At 39.1% G+C, this 22,714-nt stretch overlaps 2 protein-coding genes and 1 long non-coding RNA gene across 3 annotated transcripts; all 3 read left to right on the top strand.

Annotated features, from left to right (window-relative positions):
- Positions 1-2,286: 2,286 nt before the first annotated feature.
- On the top strand, positions 2,287-8,211 carry LOC148113832 (extracellular calcium-sensing receptor-like). Its single transcript, XM_087893432.1, has 5 exons — positions 2,287-2,504; positions 2,922-3,207; positions 4,227-5,078; positions 7,390-7,617; positions 7,960-8,211. Exons 1-5 carry the CDS (start codon positions 2,287-2,289, stop codon positions 8,209-8,211), a joined length of 1,836 nt encoding a protein of 611 aa, XP_087749558.1.
- A 184-nt stretch (positions 8,212-8,395) lies between these two features.
- LOC148113831 (uncharacterized) lies at positions 8,396-10,545 on the top strand. The gene is made up of 2 exons (XR_015734313.1): positions 8,396-8,514; positions 10,336-10,545. It is a non-coding gene; the product is annotated as an uncharacterized LOC148113831 (long non-coding RNA).
- A 5,141-nt stretch (positions 10,546-15,686) lies between these two features.
- On the top strand, positions 15,687-18,978 carry LOC148113830 (vomeronasal type-2 receptor 26-like). The gene is made up of 3 exons (XM_087893431.1): positions 15,687-15,904; positions 16,079-16,364; positions 18,064-18,978. The coding sequence occupies exons 1-3, from the start codon at positions 15,687-15,689 to the stop codon at positions 18,976-18,978; spliced, it is 1,419 nt and encodes a 472-aa protein (XP_087749557.1).
- Positions 18,979-22,714: the final 3,736 nt, after the last annotated feature.

Below are 22,714 nucleotides of genomic sequence, written 5' to 3'. Positions count from 1 at the left end.
GAAGTAAGTGATTATAGTCAAATAAATATAAATTAATTTTGCTAATTGGTTAACCAAAGCATGTAGGAATCACACCCTAGTAATAAAGGGTGACTTTAATTACTTGATATCAACTGGGAGACAAACTCTGCATCAAGTGGGAGATCATTCTGGACTGACTATCTGACAACTTTGTCATCCAAAAAGTAGAGGAGGGAACTAGAGGAGCTGCTATAATGGACCTAATGAGCCATAGTGGTGCAGTGGTTAGAGTGCAGTACTTCAGGGTATATCTACTGACTGCCAGCTGACTACAATTTGTCAGTTCAAATCTCACCAGGCTCAAGGTTGACTCAGCTTTCCATCCTTCCAAGGTGCGTAAAATGAGGATCCAAAATTGTTGGGAACAATATGCTAACTCTGTAAACTGCTTAGAGAGGGCTGTAAAGCACTTTAAAGTGGTATATAAGTCTAAGTGCTATTGCTATTGCTAATTCATATTAACAATATGTGACCTCCTACAATCCTGATATGTACTTATTAAAAGATTACGATTTGAAACCCTGCTTGGAATATGCCTAATATTTAGGAAGAACTACTAGAACCTGGAAAGTGCATCATTATTGAAACCAAAGGAGAGGAACAAAGAAGCATAGTTGTTGTTAGGCCCTTCTGCTATTCTTCGATTGTTTATCAACACTAACATAAAACACTGTTAGCAAAGTGTTTTGATGTCATTCCTTATCATTCACAGAAGATCGTATGCTCAGACAGAGAGTTTTCACAGCAGAATGTTAATTGTTAAACAAATGGATTAAATGATTAAAAAGATTAAGGTACCTTTTTCATTACTGGGTGATGGTTGCTGTAGCAGGGATTGCCTTGAGAATCATTTGATTCAACACTAGGGTAAAAATATAAGACTTACACAAAATCATCAAGAGGTCCCAGAGTAGGGTGTTGAATGAAAGTAATGGGACTGGAGTAGACAAAGAGCAGAGAAATAATGCCAACAATTCTGAGATCTCCAGACTGAACATATTTATGATGAATAGGGAGAGGTTTAGTAACATTGCAATTATGATTGGGGACCTTACACAAAGAATAAATATGACCATATTTATTTAAAGTTTTCATTCTGTATACAAATGAGTCTGCTTCCACTTTGGCAAGTGCATATTTGCTTGCTAAATGGTCGATTGTTGCAAATGGATATTTCCAAATGGCAGAGTCTGCCATGTTTCTTTCAATTCTTTCAAAGACCAAACTGGACATTGTAATGTATTAGTGTTCAAGGGGAGGAACATATGTCTGTCTATAGCTCCAGCTCTAAGTGTTTGAAGGAATATTAACATCCTTAGCCTTTGTTCATGTTTTTTCCCTCTGATACTCTCAAGGATTTGAAAAACAAATGAAGATCATGTCTAATTGGATAATTATAAGGTACAGGAGGCATGTAGGTGCTGGACAGACACTGTGGTAATAGACATAGGCCAGAAGAGAACAATGGTGATAGATGTAGCAGTGCCAAATAGCAGCAACATCAAGAAGGAGTATGAGAAGCTGCAGAAGTACCAGGGCCTGAAGAAGGAATTAGAAAGCACGAGAAAATTAAAGGTCGACGTGGTTCAGTGGTGGTAGGAGCACCTGCGGTTTCAACTCCTAAGCTAGAAGAGTTACTGAAGAGTCACTTCACTTCAACAGATAAGCTGGAAGAGTGACTTCCTATGTATATACTACAGTTAAATTGGAAGTTATTTCTGTTAATATGAGGCCCGTTGGGTTAAAGAGTAGTTTTAGCTAATAATTAAAAATAAACTTCCTGTCTTCTACCCTTGTAATTCTTAGTTCTACTCTTAAAGCTGTGTCCAATTTATTATCTACTTTTATTTCTGTTTCCATATTTCTACACTGATATAGCTACATAAGTGATTTCATTCTTTTTTCCATCACTTCCTTCCTCAGAAGTCCCTCACATTTTTTTAGTTGTAAATGTAAAAAATCTCTATACAGATGCTCTATGCTCTCTCTCTATCTTTATGAAATTAGCCTGTTTGTATCTTCCAAATCCTATGGGACTTCAAGGCAAAACAATAACCTGACCATGACAGCATTGTTAATGTTTTCCATGACATTCAAACTAGAAGCCCTTAGAAGTCTGTGAGTATAAACAGTGGTCAATATCACTGTCTATCTCTGCCTGAAAAACAGCTGATGAAGTCATGTCAGACTGTTCTACTTGGGCACCTTCAAGAATCATGTTGCAGACAGGGAGATTTGTATACCAAAAGAAGACTTCTATGGATGATGGTAGCATTGATGGCATCACTGTTGACAGTAATGCCTCAAGTGGCATGCCAGGATCCTAATGTTCAATGTGACCATGATGAGCCTATTCCTATTCGTCACACATATCATCAGCTGGGACAAGTTAGCATTGGTAGCATCATTTCTGTGTTCTCATCATTTTCTGATCCCCCTGATTTCAGTCGACATCCTTCTCAGGAGCTTCAAGATGGACTTATGTATGTTCCTAATTGATTGATTTTTCAGCTCTGAGTCCAACTGTTCAATTATATGATGATCAAAATTTTTCCTCTAAGCCATAATTAAAACAAAACAAAACACAGAAACATCTTTCCTTCAGACATAGGATATCTTGATTTATTTTCAATGTACCTTTTAATTGCCACATGAAAACAGATCAAAAGCCTGTTATGACAAATGATATCTAATTCATTCTAGGTAGATAATATAGATTTCTGTACATGACGTATGTACAACTAAAATCTGAGGAAACTGTATTGCCTATGATTAATATTTAAATTGCTGTTACTGGTAGGAAACTTGAGTTTCTTTCTTCAAGATATAAGTCTGGAAGATTGGACATGCCGTCATCTGAAGCAGACCCTTTTAAATATGTTATGTAATTCTTGTTACAGAATATATTATCAAAACTATCAGCACATTCTGGCTTTAGTGTTTGCTATCAAGGAGATCAATGAAAATCCTCAGATCCTACCCAATGTCACACTGGGCTTTCACACCTATAATAGCAATTTTAGTCCAAGTTGGACTTATCTTGCTTCCATTGGGCTTCTCTTCACCCAGGCCAGATTCATTCCTAACTACACATGTGGGGTCCCCAAAAATCTGGCTGCTGTTCTTGTGGGACCTGACATCTGTCTACACGTGGCTACTGTTCTGAGCATCTACAAAGTTCCTCAGGTAAGAGTGATGACTAACTACCTGAACAAGCTTAACAATTCATTTCTGTTTGTTTGGATTGACAAATGACTAATGACAACTTTGGCCAGAATGTGTTTGGCATAGGTAAATATTCTGCAATTCCAGGCACCAAATTCAGATTCAGCATTAATGTTTCCTTTTCTAGGACAGTTTTACTCTCTCTGTGTGTGTGCCTGCATTTATTTTACATTTCTTTACAAAGACAACAAACACAAAGAGGGTTCTTCCACAAAAATATTGCTTTTACTCCTGTATTCTGGATATGTTTGAAAATAAATGTCCCAAGGTGATTTTTTCAAGAGGTAACTGGACTTTCTGGGTTTTTTTTAAAGACATTTTGCTTCTCACTCAAGAAGCTTCTTCAGCTCTTACTGGATTCTGGGGAATGAAAGGATGTTTATTCCTTGCAGACAGCTGGTCATTTTCATTCTTTTCATGAGTCATTAAGGTGACTTGGTGCAAATGGTGTGGAGCCTTCTTGGAACTCTTGAAAGGACTGGGTTGTAGACTGGAGATAGATTATGTCATATCCCTCCATCTCTGTATAGAGTGGGCTGCTCAATTTTGGCATAGATAGACACTTTGATGCCTCTTTCAAACCAATGGTTCTCTTTGTCCAAAATATGGACTTTGCTATCTTTAAATACAGATGGACTGCTGAATCTAGCCCTGATGTTTTTGTTCTCCTATGTTGTGCCATATGTTAGCTGTCTGCAAAGAGTATGCATTGGTCCATTCCCCACTATTCAGTCAGAGCTGAAAAAGCTTTTTGGATAAAAAGTGAAATGTCTTCAAAGAAAAATCAGAAAGTCCAGTTGCCTTTTGAAAAAGCAACTTTGGGACAACCATGACCTGGATGACTGAGAATCTCCATAGACATTTGGAAATAAATGCAAATATTTGGACCATGTTTTATAAGCTCAAGGACACCCAAAGATTCAATTGTATGTACAGATTTTCAGAAGCTCACAACAATCTTTGCTTTTTACTTCCTTTAGCTGACCTATGGCTCTGCTCCACTCATGGATAAAGAGACTCAAGCCATTTTCTTCCAACAAATGTTTCCAGATGAATCCCACCAGCATAGTGCTCTTCTTCAGCTGTTGTTGCATTTTAGATGGATCTGGATTGGAGTTCTGGCCGTGAATGATGACAATGGAGAGAAATTTGTCCAGGAGGTGCTTCCCATGTTTTCCCAGCATGGCATCTGCTTTGATTTCATACAAGACTTTCCTTATGTAGCGTTTTACATTGATTTTAATGTTCAAGTAGCTGAAGGACTCCATGTATACCAAGTTCTCATGACCAGCACAGCCAATGTCGTAGTCTTATATGGTGAAAGTAGGTCCCTAACTTTTCTGAGAATGTATTTGCAATTGTCAGAAGTGGAAGATATACCAAAGACGACAAAAATCTGGGTTACAACAGCTCAGACAGATTACACTTCAGTTTCCTTTTATAGATCGTGGGATATCCATTTCCTGCAAGGTGCTTTATCCTTTGCGGTTCACACAAAGGAGATTGACATCTTTCCAAAGTTTCTCGAAAGCATAAGTCCAATCAACAACCAGCATGATTATTTTAGGAAAGATTTCTGGGAACAGGCATTCAACTGTTTCTTCACCAATCCTGAAACAGAGAAGTCTGAGAACAAATGTACTGGGCAGGAGAAGCTTGAGAACCTTCCTACGTCTGTGTTTGAAACACGCATGAGTGGCCAGAGCTATAATGTTTACAATGCCGCCCATGCTGTGGCACATGCTTTGCAATCTCTCTATTTATCAAAGTCCAGGCAAAGGATATTAGTGAAAGAAAGAAGGCAGCAGTTTCTGAATCAAGTGTCATGGCAGGTAAGATCTAAAGCAGAGAAATGTACCATATGTATAGTAGCAACATCTGTCCATCAACCTTAATGAATAATATTTTTAGGAGATTAGAATGATTTTAAAAGTGAAATAGACTACTGACTACTGACCTTGTATGGTATAATAATATAATATGTAATAATTCTATGTGTTTATGGCTATGTTTTACCTATTTATATCCTTTTATTTGTGCCAATTTTTTTCATGTGTCTATGTCTACATTACTTGTTTCCTTGTACTTGTTGACAGATAAATAATAATTAAAAAAAATAGGCATTATGCAAAACTTTTGCAACAATCTTTTGAATATTCTTCAGTCCCTCATATTAACTGTTATAAAGATGAGTCTATGAGTAGATGGAAGGAGATGATTTCCCACCTCCTTTATGTGCTGGATCAGAGGCTTGGTAACCTTTTGTTCTAGAATATTTGATTGGAATGTTACTAATGAATCATTCAGACCTTTTTGAGTATTCAGATGACTGTCATGCCACTTTTCAAGGCATTTCCTGATGAAAATGTTCTACATGAATCTTATCATAGACCTTCTATTAAGGCTCACTTGCATTGCTGTTCTGTTCATTATTTCTCACTGCCAGGGTTATTCTACACTCAGAAGTCAATTGTTGGAAACTTAATCAGACTCTGCTTTTATGTCACTGAAATCCATTGTGCTATGTTGTTTACTCTAGGAGTCCTTGTTAACTCCTGTTTATTTTAGGTGGGAATGTTTGCAATGAATAATACAGACCTTTTTGTATGCCCAATTTTCAAGGCATATCCTGATGAAGATGTTGTGCATGAATCTCATCATAGACCTTCTATTAAGGCTCACTTGCATTGCTGTTCTGTTCATTATTTCTCACTGCCAGGGTTATTCCACACTCAGACTCTGCTTTTATGTCACTAAAATCCATTGTGCTATGCTGTTTACTCTAGGGGTCCTTGTTAACTCCTGTTTATTCTAGAACGAAACAGAAAATATGTTGGATGCGTTCCTTTTACATTCTCTGTTCTCATTATTATAATGTATTTAGTAACTGCTACACTTATTTTCAGGGGTGAAATGCTACTGATTCAGGCCAGTTCACCCAAAACGGTAGTAAAAAATGCTACTAGTTTGCCATATCCGCATGATCGTTGGAACTTTTTTTTCTTTTTTTAGCATTTTTCCACTACCGGTTCCGGCAAACCGGTAGTAAAAAAATGCTTTAAAAAGGAAAAAAATAAGTTCCAACAATCTCATGGAACAGCTGATTGTCACACAGCTGATCTTTGGAACTTTTTTTTTTTTTTTTTACTTTTTAAACATTTTTTTTACTACTGGATTGCCGGAACTGGTAGTAAAAAAATGCTTTAAAAAAGTTTTTAAAAAAAGTTCCGACAATCATGCGGCACATTGTTGCACAGCTGATCTTCAGAACCAGTAGCATACTTCAGAACATTTCCCCCCTGCTTATTTTTCCTTGAACAATACCTCAATAAGTGGAAATGAAGGAGGTAATGGGATACATTGGAGAAAACAACCATGTTTTAAGATTATCATTTATGGATAAGGTTTAGGAAATTCATGGAAAACATTGATTTATCTGATCATTTCAAATGTTTGGTATATCTTATATATATTTGCTCCAATTACCAACTGAAAAAGTCCTGATGAAACTGTCAAATTTATGAATATTGTAATGAATTTTTTTTTGTTAAGAGAACAGAAACATCTCCACATTATGCACTTTACCTATATAGATAGTCGCTAAAGGCACTAGAAGAGTTTGCCTGTTACAATGTCCTCCTTTCTAACCTTTTGTAGGGAATGTTCTATGACATAGTAAAATAACTTGGTAAGGAGGAAATGGAAATCACTTTGGGTGATCCATACACTTGTAACACCATAGCCAGGTAATAGAAAGAATTAGAAACACCTGTTTCTAGACTGAGAAATACCTGTATTCTTAATACCTGGACCTGATCTTCTATATCTGAATTATGATTGAACACAAATAACTTTTAAGTGAGGTGATTGATAGCAAAATCAACACACACACACACATACACAGAGAGAGAGAGAGAGAGAGAGACAGAGAGACAGACAGACAGACACATATATTACATTTATACATTTTCATTTTATTGTATTAATATGATATTTTGCTTTTATTCTTGTTTTCAAATGTTTGGTACTAATCTACAACTAAAATAAAAGCAAACAAGCAATATCCAGTATAAATCCTTCTTTCCCTCCTTCCTTCTTTCCTTCTTTCCTTCCTCCCTCCCTCTTTTTATCATTGTATTATAGCTTCATTCCTTTCTAAGAAGTGTCTCATTCAACAACAGTGTTGGTGAAAAGATCACTTTTGACAAAAATGGAGAATTCATTGGTGGATTTGATATTATCAACTGGATCACATTCCCAAACCAGTCCTTTATTAGGGTCAAAGTTGGGAGAATAGATCCCACAGCTCCACCTGAGAAATTCTTCAATATCTCTGGGGATTCCATCACGTGGCCACTAGGATTTCCTCAGGTTAGATGTATAAATGAAGATTTGTCTGTCTTTGTTTATACAGCATAAAAATGTCTCTCTATTGATGAAAAATTCATAGCATCATCTCTTGGTTAACCTCTGTAGAAATCCCATGGGGAAAGGAAAAAAAGACCTGTATGAATGTTTACATTTGAAATATTTGGTATAGAAATATTTGTCACAGTTTTCCTTGTGACCTCTCATATGGATTATGCTATGACATGGAGTTGCCTTTGAAGAGAGTTCAGAAGTTTAAACTAGTGCAGAATGCAACAGAGCATCTAGTAAGTGACTACTAGGTTATTTGGCATATGCAATATGACTATTCTCTGTGTTAAATAGGTTGCCAGTCTGCTATCATGTGCAATTCAAGGTGCTGGTGTCAACCTTAAAAGCCCTTCATGGCTTAGAAAAAGATTAATGGAGGTATCATCTCTCCCCAATCCATACCAGGCAGGCAGGAGGAATATGCTTCAGGTTCCATCAGCCAAAGAATGCTTAAAGCCTGTAAAACATTCCTTTTATGCTCTGTTACCCTTCGACTGGAACTTTTCTGGAGGTCAAGATAGCCAGATTCATGCTTGCCTTTTGTGAGACTCTAAAATCTGGTTCCATGACCAGGTTTGGGGCTCTTACTGTGAAAAAGGAAATCCTAATTACATGTTTGAGTGATATAGGTTTGATATATCTTGATTGCTTTGCATTTTAATTTTTATAATGCTTGAAATTCCTATATCAAAAATATTATTATTTTTTAAATTTCTTGATAGGCACCACCTTGGTCTTTATGTAATGATCCTTGTAGGGCAGGATGCAGCAAGGTCAAGAAAGAAGGGGAGTCATTTTGCTGCTATGATTGTCTTCCATGTCCAGAGGGGAAAATATCAAAGGAGAATGGTAGGGAGATTCAAGATATAATGCGGTTAAGGATATAGTACCTATTATACAGAGGTGTGATTTAGCCGGTTCGCACCGGTTCGGGCGAACGGATCGTTAACTTTTTGTGCAGTTCGGAGAACCGGCTGATCCCACCACTGGTGCCCCCCGTCCTGCCCCCACCACACTACCCGCACCATCCCACCCACACAATCTGCCACTCTCTTCCCTTCCCCTCCTGTCCCAGTCACTCCTTATCTTGCCTCACCCGCTTGCCTAGAGTCACACCCACAGCATAGCTACTACAGCTCTCTGACTCCCTTGCTTGCCTCCACCACACAGCCCAGCTGATCTCTTCCTGGTGAGCCTTCCTTTGCTCCTTGCCCTGTGGTCTTCCATGTAAGCTATGCAGCCCAGCCTGCTTGCCTGCCTTCCCCGGGGCCTCCCCCGGGGCCTCCACAGCCCATCCCACTTGCCTGCTTTCCCCACAGCAACCCACACAGTCCCCATAGCCCAGCCTGCTCCTCCTCCTTCTCTTCTGCTGCCCACTCCATTTCCCATTCCTATATTGCAGCTCAGTGCCCAGGATCCACTTCAATAGCGGGGGGGGATGTTTTGGGATGGGAGGCAGCAACCCCAAACTGTCTGGGAGGCTGCCCGGAATGAACTTTTAGAAAGGATTTGCTGTGGGACAGAAGATTTTTCTAGAAGGAAAAGCATCCAGAAACCACTTTGATCATAAGTAATCCAAATATTATGTCCCATATTTCTCACAACTAGAAATTTTTAAATTGCACACTTGTAGCATAAGTAAATAAGTTGACTTCTTTTATTATTTAGTAGAAACAAATTCTATTAACAAAGGAATAAGTAGGAGTGGGAAATTTGGAGGAGCTGAAATTGCTGTTTACTTCTTGCATTATCCCTAGCTTCTGCAGCTTCATCTACTATAATTTCCATTTTAGAATGAAAAGAGCCTAAAGTTGCAAAAATAATAGTTCTATACTAAAGGGGCATTTCTCAGCATGCTGCATTGTGATTTAAGTGATTTAAGATTGGTCTTCACACTTATGACCATTGCAGAATCCCTGCAGTCGTGTGCTCAAAATTCAGGCACTTGGCAACCAGCATGTATTGATGATGGTTGCAGTGTCTTGGGGTCAAATGATTGCAATTTGCAACTTCTTCAACTGGCTCCAACAAACAAAATTAGCATAGGAAACTGGATTCACTTAACAACCATGAGAAGTTTGCTTAACAACTGTGACAAAATAGTTCATAAAATTGGGTAACAACTCATTTAATGACTGCCTCACTTAGCAACAGAAGTTCTGATCCTAATTGTGGTTGGAAGTTGAGGACTAAGTTGAGTTTTAATTGATTGTAGTAAAGGGATATGGTTGGTAGAACTAAAGAAAGATGTGTAGATCTTTGATACCGGACTCATGAGATGGATTAGGTTAGATTAAATCAGATTTAAACTCAGAGTTTCTCAAGCAATTCCATTTTGCATAAACATTTTGGAGGTGAGGCGAGCAGCGGGGAGGCCAGGTGAGGGACTGTGCGATGCGAGGCCCCTTCAATGTGACTGAGCCGAGTTGGCCATGCCCACCCAGTCACACCTTCTCAGCTGGCCATTAGGGTAGAGAACTGGTTGTTAAATTATTTGAATCCCACCACTGCTATTATAGTTATACCAATTTCCAACTCTAATGGCCCTGATGAAAGCATCAAATTTATGAAAATCAAAATGGACAATTTCAATGGAGAATAAATTAAGAGTTCAGTATGATATTGTGTACAAGCCAGAATATACATCTCTCTTTTGTTTTGTTTTTTCAGACATGGATTACTGTTCTCAGTGCCCAGACGATCATTATCCAAACCCTGACAGAAATATGTGCATTCCAAAGCAGATTAGCTTTTTATCCTATGAAGAACCCGTGGGGATCAGTCTTACTGCCCTTTCTCTTTGTTTTTGTGTAAAGACAATTTTGGTGCTTATAATTTTCATTAAATATAAAGATACTCCCATTGTCAAAGCGAACAACCGGAATCTCACCTACACGCTCCTTGTTTCTCTCCTCCTCTCTTTCCTTTGTGTGTTTCTATTTATTGGGAGACCCAACAAAATTCTGTGTCTCCTTCGTCAACCAGCTTTTGGACTCATCTTCTCTGTGGCAGTTTCTTGTGTATTGTCCAAAACCTTTGTAGTGGTTCTAGCATTTATGGCCACCAAACCTGGCTCCAAAATGAGGAAATGGGTGGGTGGGAGAATGGTTACTTTTATTCTTTTTTCCTGCTCCCTTGTTCAAACCACTATTTGCATAGTATGGTTGGCAATTTTTCCACCATACCCAGATTTTGATACACAGTCAATGTTGGAAGAAGTCATCCTGGAGTGCAATGAGGAATCGATCATGTTCTACTGTGTTTTGGGCTTTATGGGTTTTCTTGCTCTGGTTAGCTTCTCTGCTGCTTTTTTAGCTAGGAAGTTACCTGACAGCTTCAATGAAGCCAAATTCATCACCTTCAGCATGTTGGTCTTCTGCAGTGTTTGGCTTTGCTTTGTTCCAACTTATCTAAGCACAAGGGGGAAATATATGTTGGCTGTGGAGATCTTCTCCATGATTTCCTCCAGTGCTGGTTTATTGGTGTGTATCTTTCTTCCCAAGTGTTTTATCATTGTGATTAGACCTGAACTGAACAATAAGCATCAGCTAATGAAAAGAAAATTGTAAAAACAATTTAAATATTTTAATTTTTATCATTCACATTTCATTTTGTCCCTCCTTTCTTTAATGATTCTATTCCACTATTTCTTCAATAGTATTGCAATTCTTGTTCTGCTGCTAGTTTTCCCATGGTGATTTGACTGCAGCAAGTTGTCTGTGGTGAATTGGCCATGGCAAGTTGGCTGTGGCAAGTGGTCCTAGCCCATTACATAGAACTTCTATGTTTCAGGGTCTATCTTATGAAAAAGCTTCCTCTGTATGATTTAGATGGCTCTGACTCTTTTGTCTTCTTCAAGGATGTGTAGAACTGAGTTTTCTCCTTGATGTTAATTTCTTACATATATTTATTGCATGGTACCTTAGTTTGAGGACAGATTTGATTGAAAGATTTAGTAGCCAACAGATTTCTAGGCTTGGCTCCTTCCCACAGTAGGTTTTTTTTTTCTCTTTCCTGCCTTCAATTCTTATAAATGGTTTTGCCTCCTAGTTTACAGCCTGACATAGTCATTAAAAGTAGCAAACATTTTTCAGCTCTCTACATTTTTAGATGAAGAACAAATCTAAATGAATCTCACTTAATCAGTGATGATATGAGTTGAAGTATATGTATGTAACTCGTGTATATGCATCCCTCTATATTGTTTAATGCTATTTCTCCTATTCCAGTTGAATGGATTTATGTATGATCTCAGAAAGATAAGTTTTTGCCATGCTTTCTTCCATCTATCTTCTGACACTCTCTGTGTGTCACCTTTGTTGGTGACATACCAACATTTGTTCTTTGTTGACTACTCTCAATAAGAATGCTCAATAAGGTTACACAAGAATAAGAGAATGATTAGGAAGATTGAATTCAAAAGTAAAGATAATTGTTTTTTTTATTAAAAAGTTTTACAAAAGGTTTACATATTCCCCCCTTTCCCTACCACTACCCCTCCCCTCCTTTATCACCACCACCCCTCCCCCCACCCCTTCCCCTTCCCCTCTGCCCACCTCCCCCCCCTCTTCCCAGAACAAATTACAGGGTATAACATTCAACAAACATAATCCATCCTAGTCTAAATTATTATAACATTCAGCATCTCTTATTCTTTCAATTCCCTAATTACCCTGATAGCTTAATTACCTAAAAACACACCAAATATCTACATATTTATTCATAACCTATCTGCAACTTCTTATTCCGGTGTTTTTTGATATAATCTATCCATCTTCTCCAGTCCCTTAAATATCTTTCATGTACGCCGAAATTTTTGCCATCTCCGCTAGGTTTGTTACTTTCATTGCCCATTCTTGGATTGTAGGAGGATCTTGCTTCTTCCAATATTGTGCCACCAACAATCTTGCTGCAGTTATTAAATTCAAAATCAAATTAGTCTCTATAACCGTACAGTCTGTAACTATACCCAGCAGAAACAACTGTGGTATAAATATTTTTTAAAAAACAAATAAAGTAACTCTTGAAAGCCCCACTCCTCAGAGCCTTCCTTTGCAGCCCTCTTTCAAATGGAAATATTGGCACAATGTTATTGGCAAGCACTGTAGCTTCTATTTATTTAAATCTAATTTGTATCAGTGAAACATTTGTTGTGTTCCATAGAACAAAAGATGTAATTGGGTCATTGGTGTTTGCTACAGAGACAAGGTCAGCTAGGTGGCCAGCTGGAAGTCTTTTCAATTTCTCTCCCTGACCACATGAAGTTGCCTGGGAATTCCCAGTGCCTCATTGCTTCAGAAACAATTGAGGGATCTCTTTGTTTAAACCCAAAGGTTCTTTGAGTAATATCTCCATTCCTTTACACACATTCTAATCTTCATATGAAATATAAATTAATTTTACTAATTGGTTAACCAAAGCATGTAGGAATCACACCCTAGTAATAAAGGATGACTTTAATTACCCTGACCACATGAAGTTGCCTGGGAATTCCCAGTGCCTCATTGCTTCACAAACAATTGAGGGATCTCTTTGTTTAAACCCAAAAGTTCTTTGAGTAATATCTCCATTCCTTTACACACATTCTAATCTTCATATGAAATAAGATGAGCAGTAAAGCCAAATTTATAATTCTTATTAAATTTTACAGCTTATTTATATTTAGAAAATTATGATAGGCATTGATCAAGAAAAAGGAAGTAAGTGATTATAGTCAAATAAATATAAATTAATTTTGCTAATTGGTTAACCAAAGCATGTAGGAATCACACCCTAGTAATAAAGGGTGACTTTAATTACTTGATATCAACTGGGAGACAAACTCTGCATCAAGTGGGAGATCATTCTGGACTGACTATCTGACAACTTTGTCATCCAAAGGGTAAAGGAGGGAACTAGAGGGGCTGCTATAATAGACTTAATGAGCCACAGTGGTGCAGTGGTTAGAGTGCAGTACTGCAGGGTATATCTACTGACTGCCAGCTGACTACAATTTGTCAGTTCAAATCTTACCAGGCTCAAGGTTGACTCAGCTTTCCATCCTTCCAAGGTGCGTAAAATGAGGATCCAAAATTGTTGGGGACAATATGCTGACTCAGTAAAGTGCTTAGAGAGAGTTGTAAATCACTGTAAAGTGATATATAAGTCTAAGTGCTATTGCTATTGCTAATTCATATTAACAATATGTGACCTCCTACAATCCTGATATGTACTTATTAAAAGATTACGATTTGAAACCCTGCTTGGAATATGCCTAATATTTAGGAAGAACTACTAGAACCTGGAAAGTGCATCATTATTGAAACCAAAGGAGAGGAACAAAGAAGCATAGTTGTTGTTAGGCCCTTCTGCTATCCTTTGATTGTTTATCAACACTAACATAAAACACTGTTAGCAAAGTGTTTTGATGTCATTCTTTATCATTCACAGAAGATCGTATGCTCAGACAGAGAGTTTTCACAGCAGAATGTTAATTGTTAAACAAATGGATTAAATGATTAAAAAGATTAAGGTACCTTTTTCATTACTGGGTGATGGTTGCTATAGCAGGGATTGCCTTAAGAATCATTTGATTCAACACTGGGGTAAAAATATAAGACTTACACAAAATCATCAAGAGGTCCCAGACTAGGGTGTTGAATGAAAGCAAAAGGACTGGAGAAAACAAAGAGCAGAGAAATAATGCCAACAATTCTGAGATCTCCAGACTGAACATATTTATGATGAATAGGAAGAGGTTTAGTAACATTGCAATTATGATTGGGGACCTTACACAAAGAATAAATATGACCATATTGACTGAAAGTTTTCATTCTGTATACAAATGAGTCTGCTTCCACTTTGGCAAGTGCATATTTGCTTGCTAAATGGTCGATTGTTGCAAATGGATATTTCCAAATGGCAGAGTCTGCCATGTTTCTTTCAATTCTTTCAAAGACCAAACTGGACATTGTAATGTATTAGTGTTCAAGGGGAGGAACATATGTCTGTCTATAGCTCCAGCTCTAAGTGTTTGAAGGAATATTAACATCCTTAGCCTTTGTTCATGTTTTTTCCCTCTGATACTCTCAAGGATTTGAAAAACAAATGAAGATCATGTCTAATTGGATAATTATAAGGTACAGGAGGCATGTAGGTGCTGGACAGACACTGTGGTAATAGACATAGGCCAGAAGAGAACAATGGTGATAGATGTAGCAGTGCCAAATAGCAGCAACATCAAGGAGTATGAGAAGCTGCAGAAGTACCAGGGCCTGAAGAAGGAATTAGAAAGCACGAGAAAATAAAAGGTCGACATGGTTCAGAGGTGGTAGGAGCACTTGCGGTTTCAACTCCTAAACTAGAAGAGTTACTGAAGAGTCACTTCACTTCAACAGATAAGCTGGAAGAGTGACTTCCTATGTATATACTACAGTTAAATTGGAAGTTATTTCTGTTAATATGAGGCCCGTTGGGTTAAAGAGTAGTTTTAGCTAATAATTAAAAATAAACTTCCTGTCTTCTATCCTTGTAATTCTAAGTTCTACTCTTAAAGCTGTGTCAGATTAATTATCTACTTCTATTTCTGTTTCCATATTTCTGCGCTGATATAGCTACATAAGTGATTTCATTCTTTTTTCCATCACTTCCTTCCTCAGAAGTCCCTCACTTTTTTTCTTTTTCTTTCTTTCTTTTCTTTCTTTCTTTCTTTATTTTTTTTTTTTTGAGTTTTGAATGTAAAAAATCTCTATACAGACACTGGTCTCTCTATCATTATGAAATTAGCCTGTTTGTATCTTCCAAATCCTATGGGACTCCAAGGCAAAACAATAACCTGACCATGACAGCATTGTTTATGTTTTCTATGACATTCAAACTAGAAGCCCTTAGAACTCTATGAGTATAAACAGTGGTAGATATTACTGTCTATGTTGCCTGAAAAACAGCTGATGAAGTCATGTCAGACTGTTTTACTTGGGCACCTTCAAGAATCATGTTGCAGACAGGGACATTTGTATACCAAAAGAAGACTTCTATGGATGATGGTAGCATTGATGGCATCACTGTTGACAGTAATGCCTCAAGTGGCATGCCAGGATCCTAATGTTCAATGTGACCATGATGAGCCTGTTCCTATTCATCACACATATCATCAACTGGGACAAGTTAGCATTGGTAGCATCATTTCTGTGTTCTTGTCATTTTCTGATCCCCCTGATTTCAGTCGACATCCTTCTCAGGAGCTTCAAGATGGACTTATGTAAGTTCCTAATTGATTGATTTTTCAGCTCTGAGTCCAACTGTTCAATTATATGATGTTCAAAATTTTTCCTCTAAGCCATAATTTCTTTCTTTGAGATATAAGTCTGGAAGATTGGACATGCCGTCATCTGAAGCAGACCCTTTTAAATGTGTTATGTAATTCTTGTTACAGAATATATTATCAAAACTACCAGCACATTCTGGCTTTAGTGTTTGCTATCAAGGAGATCAATGAAAATCCTCAGATGCTACCTAATGTCACACTGGGCTTTCACATCTATAATAGCAATTTTAGTCCAGGTTGGACTTACTTTGCTTCCATGGAGCTTCCCTTCACCCAGGGCAGATTCATTCCTAACTACAAATGTGGGGTTCCCCAAAATCTGGCTGTTGTTCTTGTAGGACCTGACATCTGTCTCCACGTGGCAACTATTCTGGGCATCTACAAAGTTCCTCAGGTAAGAGTGATGACTGACTACCTGAACAAGCTTAGAGTGTTAGCTTTTATGATGAAGAACATGTTCAAATTGTATACAACTTTTTGATAAATACCCATTAAGGAAGTTGTGAAGATTTATCTAAATATTAGGCAGAGAAAAGAACTGGCTTGTATGTCTATTTCAAAATAATAATAAGGAAATCAACCTACTTAAAACCAGTACTTAGGGATCCTCCTCCAATTGTAATAAAGTCTCTATGTCCTCTAAGCCATGGAAACCTCCCTTCACTTCTAATCCAGGAAGTCGGTATTCTTCTCTAGTAGAAAAGCAGAAAAATTTGGCGTTTTGAAGAAGACAATAGCTAGGGTGTTTTAGGATCCGCACTCTTTATACTTTATATTTGAGATCATATTATAAGCAACTGCCTTCTCTTTGCGGATGATGTAAAACTATTCAACACCACTGACAATGGTGCTACTCTACAAATAGACCTTGACTATGTGCCAGAATGGTCAAACAATTGGCAACTCCAAATCTCAACCAATAACATTGGCAAAAAAAATCAGAACACAATATACAAGCTGGACGGATATGACCTAACAGACGACCCTCACTCTGTCAAAGACCTTGCAGTACTCATTTCAAATGATCTAAGTGACAGAGCTCACTGTCACAGCATTGCTAAAACAGCATTAAGAGTTGTTAACTTAATCTAGCATAGTTTCTTCTCTGGTAATATTAAACTGCACACTAGGGCATACAAAACTTTTGCCAAACCAGCTCATTTATCTGGAACCTGCAGTGCGTATCAGATATTAATACAATTGAACAAGTCCAGAGATATTTCACAAGAACAGTCCTCCACTCCTCTGCTCGCAACAAAATACCTTATGCCACCAGACTTGAAATTTTGGGCTTAGACAACTTAGAACTTCACCATCTTCGGTCTGACCTAAGCATAGTACATAAAATCATCTGCTACAATGTCCTACCAGCCAATGAATACTTCAGCTTCAACCAAAACAATACAAGAACACACAATAGATACAAACTCATGGTAAACTGATCCAAACTGGACAAGAGAAAATATGACTTCAATAACAGAGTTGTCAATACTTGGAATGCACTACCTGACTCTGTAGTTTCTTCCCCAAATCCCCAATACTTTAATCTTAGACTGTCTACTGTAGACTTCACCCCATTGCTAAGAAGTCTGTAAGGGGCGTGCATAAGCACACCAGTGTGCCTACTGTCCCTGTCCAATGTTTTTATTTATTTATTTATTTAAACCCCCATGAGGGGTTTGCAGATGGTCCTTTCAGACTCCTTGCAGACAGCTGGTTATTTGCATTCTTTTAGTGGAGGTGTTAAGACCACCTGGAGTTTTATCTGTGGTCATCAGGGTCACCTGAGCAGTGCAAATGGGTATGGAGCCTTCCTGGAACTGTTGAAAGGACTCTCTTGTAGACTGGAGATATATGATAACGTATCCCTCCAAACAGAGAGAGGGCTGTTCAATTTTGACATAGATGGCCTCTTTGACACCTCTTTCAAACCATTGGTTTTGTCTGTCCAAAATGTGAACTTTGCTGTCTTCAAAAGAGTGGTGTTTGTCTTTTAAATGCAGATGGACTGCTGAATCTAGACACCCAAAGATTCAATTGCATGTTCACATTTTCAGAGACTCCCAATAATCTTTGTTTTTTGCTTCCTTTAGCTGACCTATGGCTCTGCACCAGTCATGGATAAAGAGACTCAAACCATTTTTTTCCAACAAATGTTTCCAGATGAATCCCACCAGCATAGTGCTCTTCTCCAGCTGTTGTTGCATTTTAGATGGATCTGGATTGGCGTTCTTGCCGTGAATGATGACAATGGAGAGAAATTTGTCCAGGAGGTACTTCCCATGTTTTCCAAGCATGGCGTCTGCTTTGATTTCATACAAGATTTTCCTTATGTAGCTTTTTACGTTGATTATAGTGAAATAATAGGTGATGGACTCCATATATACCAAGTTCTCATGACCAGCACAGCCAATGTCATAGTCTTATATGGTGAAAGTAGGTCCCTAACTTTTCTGAGAATGTACTTGCAATTGGCAGAAGTGGAGGATATACCAAAGAAGACAAAAATCTGGGTTACAACAGCTCAGACAGATTACACTTCAATTTCTTTCTATAAATCATGGGATATCTGTTTCCTGCAAGGTGCTTTATCCTTTGCGGTTCAAACAAAGGAGATCAAAGACTTTCCAAAGTTTCTTGAAAATTTAAGTCCAATCAACAACCAGCATGATTATTTTAGGAAAGATTTCTGGGAACAGGCATTCAACTGTTTCTTCACCAATCCTGAAACAGAGACGTCTGAGAACAAATGTACTGGACAGGAGAGGCTTGAGACTCTTCCTACATCTGTGTTTGAAACACGTATGAGTGGCCAGAGCTATAATATTTACAATGCAGTCCATGTTGTGGCACATGCTTTGCAATCTCTCTATTTATCAAAGTCCAGGCAAAGAATATTAGTAAAAGAAAGAAGGCAGCAGTTTCCGAATCAAGTGTTATGGCAGGTAAGTTCTAAAGCAGAGGAATGTACCATATGTGTAGAAGCAACATCTGTCCATCAACCTTAATGAATAATATTTTTAGGACATTGATATGATTCTAAAAGTGAAATAAACTACTGATTTATTGAACTGGAAATTTATATGCTCATATGGTGTAATAGGCATTTTACAAAACTCCTGCAACAACATTTTGAATATTCTTTAGTCCCTCAAATTAAATGTTATAAAGATGAGTCTATAAGTATATGGAAGGAGATAGTTTTCCCCCTCCATTATGTGCTGAATCAGAGGCTTGATAACCTTTTATTCTAGAAGATTTGATTGGAATGTTTCTAGTGAATCATACAGACTTTTTTGATTATTCTAAGGAATGTGGTGCCCACTTTTCAAGACATTTCCTGACAAAGATGTTCTACATGAATCTCATCATAGACCTTCTATTAAGACTCACTTGCATTGCTGTTTTGCTCATTATTTCTTACTGCTAGGCTTATTCTACACTCAGAAGCCAGTTTTTTGAGAATTTAATCAGACTCTGCTTTTGTGCCACTAAAATCCATTGTGCTATGTTGTTTACTCTAGGGGTCCTTGTTAAGTCCTGTTTATTCTAGAATGAAACAGAAAATATGTTGTATGCATTTAGTAACTGCTACTCTTGTTTTTCCTTGAATAATGGAACTTTGAGGAACTTCAAGACTCGGAGTCTTCTTTCATTGTGAGTGTTACTTGGAACCCTGACATTTATTCTAGAAAGAAACATAAAATATGTTGGATGTGTTCTTTTTACATTCTCTATTATCCTTATTATATTTAGTAAGAGCTACTCTTGTTTTTCCTTGAATAATGCCTCAGTAAGTGGGAATGAAGGAGGTAGTGTGATACAATGGAGAAAACAACCATGGTTTAAGAACATAATTTATGGATAAGATTTAGGAAATTCGTGGAAAGTAATAATTTATCTGAATATTTCAAATACTTTAGTATATCTGATATATATTTGCTCCAATTGCCACCTGTAAAAGTCCTGTATATTTGCTCCAATTGCCATCTATAAAATTGTGAAATTTATGAAGATCATAATGAAAAAAATATGTTAAGAGAACAGAAGCATCTCCACATTATGCCCTTTATCAATACAGATAGTCCCTAAAGGCACTAGAAAAGTTTGCCTGTTATAATGCCCTCTTTTCTAACTATTTGTAGGGAATGTTCTTTGACATAGTAAAATAACTTGGTGAGGAGGAAATTGAAATTTTTGGGTCACTTTGGGTCACCTCTGAGATGTAGGTATATATTTCCCAACTTGTAACACCATAGCCAGTCAAAAGAAAGAATTAGAAATAACTGTTTCTATATACACTGTGTGCACAATTATTAGGTAAGTGAATATTTTGACCATATCATCATTTTTATTTTATTCATATTTTCTACCTCCAAGCTGTATAAATTTGAATACTTAGTGGATATAAACATATCAGGTGATGTGTTTTTGTGTAATGAGGGAGAGTGTGGCCTAAGGAGATCAACACCCTATATCAAGATGTGCATAATTATTAGGTAGCTTCTTTTGCTCAGGCAAAATAGACCAAAAAAGAGATTTAAGTGACTCTGAAAAGTCAACAATTGTAAAAAGTCTTTCAGAGCGATGCAGCATCCTTGAAATTGCTAAGATATTGGGGCATGATCATAGAACCATCAAACATTTTGTTGTAAATATGCTTAATGAGGGGTCCTGGGATCCCAAGAGGTGGCATAGCACAAATAAGGTCTCTAAGTTTGTTATGGGTTGTAAAAGGTTTTCATTGTATTCTTTTCTAATTAGATTTTTTAGGCGACTGGGGAGTGGGGTTGGTTGCTGGGGGGGCTCCACCAGGTCAATTGCAGTCCAGGCCATTGGAGGCAGGGTTGGAGCGGGGTTGGGGTCCCCCGGGGTTCCAAGGGAAAGGGTGGGAGCTCTGATCCCTAGGGTGATTGGGAATGGTGGCAGGTGGATGAACAGAGGGCTGTATCGGAATCTGGGAGCAGGCCCCCACTGTCTCCAAGCAGTGGCGTGCTCCGACCCTCTTGGCTCCATCCACTTCCCTGGGGGTTTGGGAGAGCAGGCCCCTGGGCTCAGGCTGGTTTATTTTAATGCCAGATCTGTGGTTAACAAAGCTCCCCTCATGTGTGAATTGATCGAGGAGGAAAATGCGGACCTGGCTTGCATTACGGAGACCTGGTTGGGCTCAGAGGGAGGTGTCCCTCTGACTGAACTTTGCCCGCCAGGTTTCTGGGTGCTACACCAGCCGCGGGCCCAGGGTAGGGGCAGGGGAATGGCAGTTGTTATTAGGGAGGCCCTGTGTCCGCGAGAGGTCACTGTACCCCAGATAGATGGTTGCGAGTCCCTCCTCATGAGATGGGGCCCTCGAGGGCAGTTGGGCCTGCTGATTGCATACCTTTCTCCTAGCTGAGTATCAGCAGCCCTTGCCCGGGCTGCTCGATGTTATATCGGGGTTGGTGGTTGAGTTTCCCAGACTTATTGTTCTGGGGGACTTTAATCTGCCTTTCCTGGGTGGGGCATCGGGGGTGGCCTGGGAGTTCATGGCCTCCATGGTGGCCATGGACCTGACTCAGATAATTCAGGGCCTGACTCATGGGGGGGACACGCGCCCAATCTATCTCGGGACAGTGGCATGATGAGTTCGGTGGGGGAATACCAATTATTCATCCCCTTTCATGGACCGATCATTATCTCCTCCGGTTGGGCTTCCATTATGCCACTCCTCGCCGCTGGGATGCGGGACTGACAAACTGGTTCTGTCCCAGGTGCCTGATGGACCCTGATAGGTTTCAGATGGAGCTTGGGGTGATGCCTGCCTCCCTTTCCCACGCCCCGGTCGAGACCCTGGTGGAGGCCTGGGAAATGGTGGCCGCTGGGGCTCTCGACCGTGTCGTGCCTTTGAGGCCTCTGACCCAGTGCAGATCCCGGTGGCCCCTTGGTTTACTGAGGAGCTCTGGGAGTTGAAGCCTAGAGAGCTGTTGGAGGTACAGTTGTTCCGATTCAGTCCATGCACAGCTAAGATCTTTTACGGGGTTTTATCTTGTGATGATGGAGGCAGCGAAGCATTCTTACTTCTCTGCCCTCATCGCATCCATGGATAATCATTCAGCCACCCTGTTTAGGGTGTCCTGCTCCCTTTTGAATTGGGGAGCAGGGGATGACCCTCTGTGGGGCCGGGCCAAGGAGTTTAGTCAACATCTGCTGGACAAGATTGCTCAGATCCGGGCCGGTCTGGACTCTGACTGGGCAGGGTTGGACGGGGGGGAGATGACTGGTCGTGTTATTTGGGAGGAGTTTGACCCTGTTACTCTGGAAGAAGTGGACAGGATCATGGGTAAGCTGAGTGCTGCCACGTATGTATTGGACCCGTGTCCCTCCTGGCTCATTTATTCAGCTCAGGAGGTTACATGAGGCTGGATCCAGGCAGTGATTAATGCATCCTTGGGTGAGGGAAGCTTCCCTGCCACCTTGAAAGAAGCGGTGGTGAGGCCCCTCCTCAAGAAACCTGCTTTGGACCCAGCTATTTTAAACAACTTTTGTCCTGTCTCCAACCTTTGCTTTGTTGCGAAGGTTGTTGAGAGCGTGGTGGCACGTCAACTCCCGATGGCCCTGGATGAAGTGGAATACCTGGATCCATCCCAATTGGGTTTCAGGCCTGGGTACAGTATGGAGATGGCATTGGTCGTACTGGTGGATGATCTCTGGAGGGCCCGAGACAGAGGTTACTCCTCTGTCCTGATCCTATTAGATCTCTCTAATAGG

Source organism: Pantherophis guttatus, chromosome 4, assembly GCF_059756535.1.
Source record: "Pantherophis guttatus breed Tessera chromosome 4, ASM5975653v1, whole genome shotgun sequence".
Lineage (NCBI taxonomy): Eukaryota > Metazoa > Chordata > Lepidosauria > Squamata > Colubridae > Pantherophis > Pantherophis guttatus.
Note: the sequence above shows the minus strand (reverse complement) of the source record. Positions and strands in the feature narration are given on the sequence as shown.